This window comes from Limulus polyphemus, unplaced genomic scaffold, assembly GCF_000517525.1.
Source record: "Limulus polyphemus unplaced genomic scaffold, Limulus_polyphemus-2.1.2 Scaffold507, whole genome shotgun sequence".
Classification (NCBI taxonomy): domain Eukaryota; kingdom Metazoa; phylum Arthropoda; class Merostomata; order Xiphosura; family Limulidae; genus Limulus; species Limulus polyphemus.
The window spans coordinates 191,882-199,330 of NW_013666117.1; the positions used below are offsets into that span (position 1 = coordinate 191,882).

General features: G+C 34.7%; 1 protein-coding gene across 1 annotated transcript in view; it reads right to left on the minus strand.

Moving 5' to 3' along the window:
• The window catches only part of LOC106458740, a 46,028-nt gene extending 38,779 nt beyond the window's left edge, over positions 1-7,249 (minus strand). Inside the window, exons 1-2 of the mRNA XM_013918279.2 lie at positions 7,010-7,249; positions 4,857-5,090 (exon numbers count right to left, since the gene is read on the minus strand). Coding sequence (XP_013773733.2) covers positions 4,857-5,090; positions 7,010-7,244 — 469 coding nt within the window. The 5' untranslated portion in view covers positions 7,245-7,249. The remainder of the gene's footprint in view (positions 1-4,856; positions 5,091-7,009) is intronic.
• Between the last annotated feature and the right edge of the window lie 200 nt (positions 7,250-7,449).

Here is a 7,449-nt window from a genome sequence, read left to right on the forward strand (position 1 = left end):
TTAAAAACAGATGATTGTAGGAATTTGTGTTTATAAGTCATTGATGTTGGGACGTCGCGTGCAATACAGGACGTCGAGAATATAGAGATTTCCAGACAGTGGGCAGACGATTAAGTGAGAAACATAAAAATAGTGTGAGATGAGCGGAAACAGTAGACATACAATAGCAGAAGAGAGTAAAGTTACTGGCAAGGAAAAGTTCTACCATAGAAGTGATAGGCCTAACGTTTAATATGTTAGAGTAAGACTAACAGTAGAAAATGAGAAAATAAGAACAATTATTCCGACAAAGCGTGGTTCTAAAGTAATTGAATCAGCATGAGTGCACTTTGACAAAACAAACAGAGGATATTTAGAAGAAAGAAAGAAGGGAAGACCAAACGATTACGCTAACTCGCGCCACAACTGTAAATGAATCCCACACAGAATACTAGTGCGATAGTAATGGGGAAGATAGTTCGGCTCGTCAACTGAAATTCTAAAGCAATTGAATAGGCCTAAGTGGACTTTTGACAACAAGAAGAGAACTACATATATAGTGTTTATGATATGCTTATAATCTCTGTAGTGTGACTAATTTATTATACGTACATTTATCTTGTTCCGAATATACATATTATTTTGAAAACAAATGAAGTGTGTGCTGCTCATTTGTCGTTGAATTTATCCCCAACAAGTCACAGACACCTACTGTAGAAGAATCCTAAGCCTAACAGCAACACAGTATATATTTATACTGTTAGGAAGTAGAAGTAAAACCCTTTTAATTGACAATTGGCGACCATAATATGACCATAAATTCCGACAATGTTATTGTTAGCAAATGTGCTTAGTACAAGTATCTCGAATTCTCTAACATCTGCTTATGAACGTATTATAGGCTATGCTTCCAATACTACCATGTTTAAATGACAACTTACAAAAGTGACCTGTATATACTGCTGACTAATTTAGTGAATAACGGACAGAACGTTGTAATTCATGAAATATAGCACCATTACTCCGTTTGTCATTTATAAATTAGTGCATCGGTTAGGTTTATCGTGTGATTTAAATGTTATTGTTTTGAATTTTTAATTTATTTGCCCCTTAGGGGCTGTATCTATTATTCTAAGCAGAGTCTTAGAACTTATCCATGTCATAGACTCAAGATAGATTTCATCAGCACGAAATAGCCTTGATAGTGCCAAGTTTTTATAAAACAACATTAACTAACAAAAGTAACATTCATCACACATCATAATGATTCTTTGCCATAGTAACTCACCTTTTCTCTTGAAACTTTTCCCTAGATTTCCAATAACAAATCCACAAACACTAAGCATATGGACTGTAAACATGAAGTGGGATCACTGAACACCAGGAAGTGATACCTTATTGTGTTCTAAACACTTTCAAGAAAATTATTTTGATCGTACTGAACAGATAGTCAGGTTGAGAAAGTATGCAGAACCAATATTTTTATTTTCTTCCCCATCGTCAAAAGGTAGGTTGTCCTTTCTTTCAGTTATATGTATGTTAGCAGTATCATGATCTACATCTGTAGTCTATCATAGGTTTGAAGTTTGTTGAAAATTATCATGCCGTTAAAATTTTATAAAAACTATGTCTCTTATATAATATTTATAGAAACAGTTAATGATGAATATGCATTTTTATAACACCCTACTCCATGTTGAATAGATTGAAATGCTTTGCATTTATCTAACATCAATTTTGGTCTTCAACATGTATGAAAGCACAATGAAACCTTTTCTCTGATTCACACACGGTTTCATTGTCAAAGTATCTTTTAATCTGGTAAATTTGAAAAACAGTTATCAAACATGAAAGTTTTTCATGTTTGTGTTGGGCATCACTTTCACAACAAAGTTATATTACATTTCTGTAAAACTATTTGCAGTTTGCAAAAATATTTGGTAAGCTTTCTAACACTATTTTCATGTTTTGCAGACCTCAAGAGAGGGATGTTGGCTCGTCAAAACATCACCCAGACATTGTTTCAGATGCTGAGGATATCTGCAGATCCTATAAGTACTTCATCTGATCATAATTATCATTTGGATTCTCCAAGCAAGTTATACAAGAAGTACTTGTCCACTATTGATAAATTGGAAGCCAAAAGAAAAATCTCAAAACGGAATAGCAAAAGATCAAAAGGCTAAAACTTAAAGTCAATCACCTCACTAATGTCATTGACTCCATCAAGAACCGTGGTTTAATTTCTGACAAATGTGCTGAATTCTTGAGGCCACTTTCAGTGGATTGCCAAAAGTGCTAATGCAAAACACTTCTCAGGAATCAGCGTTAACTAAGAGCTGGTATATTCCCCACTGAACTGCAATCATTTGCCATTACACTACAGCTTTACTCTACAAAGGCATATGAATTTGTGCGGGAAACATTTGACCTGTGTTTGTCAAGTACCAGGACAATTAGACGCTGGTACAGTATCATTGGAGGAGAGCCTGGATTTACACGTGCAGCATTTGAAACTACGGTAGTGAAGGTTAAGGAGAACAAAGAAAACTATTAGAGACGTTATGTTCCCTAATGCTGAAGGAAATTAATATTAGGAAGCACAATGAGCTTTACAAAGGGAAAGTCTACAGGTTTGTTGACATAGAATTACCAGCAATTGAAGTTGACGACTCAACACCACCTGCAAAAATGCTCTTGTACTGATGGTGGTAACTTTGAATGAGAAGCTGGAAAGTTCCAGTAGGCTTTTTGTTTTAATAAATGGATTGTCTGGAGAAGAGACAGCAAATATTGTCGAAGAATGCCTTCATCGGCTCCATGATGCTGGTATGAGAAGTGTATCATTTACAGGATCCCACAACCTTTAGACCCCATTTCCAAGATCCATCAAGTGATAGAAAAATACATGCCCTCTTTGATGCTTCCCACACGCTGAAACTTTTGCGGATGCATTTGCAGCTGATGTTATGATTATGAACGCTGAAGGACAAATTAATTCTTGGTGCTTTATCACAGATCTGCATAAGCTTCAGGAGGATGAAGAACTTAGGCTTGGAAACAAACTGAAATCTGCCCATATTGACTGGAATAAACAAAAGTTAGGGGTAAATTTGGTCGCACAAGCACTTGGCACAAGTGTTACTGATACAATATACTATTGCCAAAATACATTGAACCTACAGGGGTTTACAGATTGTGGAACCACAACAAAATTCATTAGAAGGTTTGATAGCATATTTGACCTTCTAAATGAAATCCCTGTGCTATGAATTTTAAGGCCTCAATGCGTTGGAGTAATAAAGAAAGATTGAGCAAGCTGACTTCTTCTGGGTTGAGCTATATAGAAGGTTTAAAGCACTTGAATGTTCAGTTTATATTTGCATACAAATGTTTTCTTATGAAACAAAATATTAAATGTAAACGCAATGGAAACTGTGTTCCACAAGATACAATACATATCCTGTTAGTACTCTGTGACAGTCAAGTTGTGGACGAAAATCTCATCAGCACTACAGAAGTGTTGATTGCAAAGAAGTATGGCCTCATCAAAGAGAAAGCTACCATTGAAAATCTCGATGACATTCCTGATGTTATGTGTCACACCCTAATCGACTACAAAGAGGCAGCAATTATTTACATAGATGGCTTTGTGACGAAAATGTTGTACAATAAAATTTCATCTTCATAGTACTCGGGGTCATTAACTGAAAGAGACAATACTGTACTTCACTCAATCTTTAAGCAGAAGGCCGTGGAAGGTCATTTGAAACCTGGTAGAAGTGTTATAACTGTTTCCCAGATTATAGAAAAAGTAGTATTAAAATTGCTTGCAATGACAAGTGGCAACCGTCTCCAGGGAACTGGGATTCTCTCAGCTAATCCTTGCCTGTAATGATACATATATAAGATGTAGATGTGTTTCCTGACAATCACGTGCTTGACTAACCTGTTTGTGATAACCATGTTTTCATTCTTATCAAGCTAATAGCACAGTGTTTTTCTAAAATCCAATTCCATCATCCTGGAAAACAGCTAACATTCTGGGAACAAGAGTGTGCAAGCGGTTAACTAAACTGGTTCTTTTTCAACACCAGTAGCTATGTTTATATTGTTAAATTTGTTAACAATTGTTTTCCTTCTGATTTGATGATTCGCAATTTTGAGAAATATGAATAAAATATATCACTACTATACAACATGTATATTGTTTTGCATCCACACTTACAAATGAGCAAGGCTGAATTACGTTTACTTACAGTGCTTAAGATATTTTTCTTTACAACACTGCAAGAAGTATTTCTCTTAATTAAAGATAACTTTTATTACTGTGTTCAGATTTCACAGTGAAAATCAGTTTGCCAGTTATATTTTGTCTCGGCTATTATTTCTTGTTGTTGCAAATTTTAACATCTAAGTTATATACGTTATATAAGTTTTTGGCTATGTTATAAAGGTTACATACCACTGTTGATCTTCTCTTTTTAAGTATTTTTTTGATATTGTTCTGCAGGTAGTTGAAACAAATACCTACTAACTTTTGTGAATCTGTTATGGCACAACATTTATGGAAGAAATATTTCAGTTATAAAATTATTCACGCCTTTCCAAAATGGATTTTATAGAGAAATAACTGTTTGTTGTTGTTTTTTCAACTGGTGTTGTATTTTAAACTGTTACTTTATTTGGTAATCTAAAATAATCATACCATGAGTTTTAAGCAAAGCAAAAAAAATGAGTGAATCAGGATTTCGCACATCGTAGCCATAGATATTGAAGGGTGCGCAAATATGGCGGCACTCTGACTTAGTTTTATCCGTGGCTGTCTCCACTCCAGTTATATATATATAAAGCTCAGTGGCATGTCCTAAAAATACCTTTGATGCTAATTCTGTACGAACAGCGAGTGGACACACGTAACTCAGGATCGGTCGCCTCGCAGTAGTTTTCATATTCTCCTGGTTTGAGTTGTCCGTTTATAGTACATTCTACTTCAAGTTCAGTCCCATCCACCGCCTTAAACCTGGGTTTCTGCACATACCCAAATCCATTTTCAACCGTAAGCGTTTGGTCCTGACAGTCTTCAGGGTCGTAACTTGGAGGTACAATTCCTGAAGAAAAAAAAAGTACTTTCCGTTGTTGCGAGTTTTTTTTTTTCTCCTATATTAAACATCTGTTCCAAATAAAAATATTACTATTAGAAATGGATAACAGTTAAAGATTGGGCTGTTTCTTGCATGAAAAACCTCAAAGTTGACAATTATATTGTAAAACATGTAGACAAATTTGTTAAATATGTTAGTTGTACTTACAGCTATATGCTGATGAACAATGCTTTCACTGTATATGTAGTTATATTTCTATTCATAAAGTTAATGTGATCAACACAAACAACGTAACACACGAAAGTATAACAGCTTTCGAAAGATGGTCCTTCCTTCTTTAGAAAATGTTCAAATTATAAACCTAAGAGTAGTAATATATACAGAGATTGAATACGTTGTATTAAAACGATTTTGAACCGTTGTCCTTTCAAAGGGTTTCATTGTAAGGCTGTCATACCCAAAGTACACCACTCCTCCCACATTTTGTTCCATAATCAGTCTAGTGTACGAGGACAAGTTTCTCAGTGCCCGTTTCAATAGCCCGATCACACAGAAATCCATAATGTCGCGTACGGCAACTTGTCTTCGTATGAAATAGCATGAATACCTGTTTTATTCTCCAACTGTTTTAGGTAAGTTACAGTTCAACAGATATGTCGTAGAAGCAACTGGTGTACACATGACTTGCCCAATTTTTCAGATGGAAATCCTTCTTGGTTATGTTTCGTATTATTACCTGGGGCATGTGGGGGACTTTTGCCACTTATCTTTGCATTCATGGAGTTTCACCTGTTACATAAAACCGCAGTTTTCTTACCACGACTCGGTTACGCTTTGCTGGAGGTCTTTTTCTGAGTGATCATGGTGTCTCAAATTGATCCATAGTATTTTGTTTTTCAATGCTATTAAGTACAATGAATAGCCTTGTTTCGGAAAGTTTAAATCTCCAATTTGAACAAACCTTTATAACCTGGGTATATGAATACTTTGCATTAGAAAGGGATATTACAAACCTTACCTAAAAGTAATATATTTTCACTGACATCACACTACCTAAATAACACTAAACAATGTCAAAATGTAGTTATGGTACATGCTTTTCCATGGTGACTTTATATTGACTGTGATTTTCACGGGATTTTCTTATTTGTATATTAAAAATCATTTAAATATAACGTATTCAACCCTCTGTGTGGATATCCTCAGGTCGACAACATACTTGTTCATTGTGATAATAACTAGGGATATAGACACTATGGTTGTTTTATGGATATCCTTATTATACAACATACTTGTTCATTGTGGTAATAACTAGGAATATACACACTATGGTTGTTTTATGGATATCCTTATTATACAACATACATGTTCACTCTGATAATAACTAGGGATATAGACACTATGGTTGTTTTATGGATATCCTTATTATACAACATACTTGTTCATTGTGGTAATAACTAGGAATATAGATACTATGGTTGTCTTATGGATATCCTTATTATACAACATACATGTTCACTCTGATAATAACTAAAAATATAGACACTGTGGTGTTTTATGGATATCCTTATTATACAACACACTTGTTCATTGTGGTAATAATTAGGGATATAGACACTATGGTTGTTTTATGGACATCCTTATTATACAACATACTTGATCACTCTGCTAATAATTAGGGATATAGACACTATGGTTGTTTTATGGATATCCTTATTATACAACATATTTGTTCACTCTGATAATAACTAGGAATTTAGACATTGATGTTTGTGTATATCATTTGTAGACAATATATCTGTAACGAGGGATTTATATACTATGGTGTTTAGTAATATCATTTTTTCACGACATTCTTGTACACTGATAATAAATAGATATTTATACATTGTGGTGTTTATTGATATCCTTATTAGACGACATACTTGTACACTCTGGATCCATAGTACTGTTCCAGTTAGGTGCCTGGCATTGTATTACAGTCTTTTTAAGCTGCGTTGTCGGAATAACATATCCCACGTCACATACATATTCACAGATGGTCCCTTTAATATAGTTGGGCCTGCTCCCTCTTGATGTGTCGCCGCGAGTACGGCCTGCAACCCTTGTTTGACTGTCTTTACACTTCAGAAAACCATTCTTAGGCTCCATGGGCTTCATGCACTGGACCGCTGAGAAAATACAGAAATAATAAAAAAAGTAAAAATATACACATGCTTTGATCGAAATTACTTTAATCGATACCATTTCATGTTTATTCTGTTTGACAATCAATATAATATACACTGCGCATAATTTCTTAAGTATTTAGTTAATACTTTTGTCTGTAATTAAGCACAAAGCTACACAATGGGCTATCTGTGCT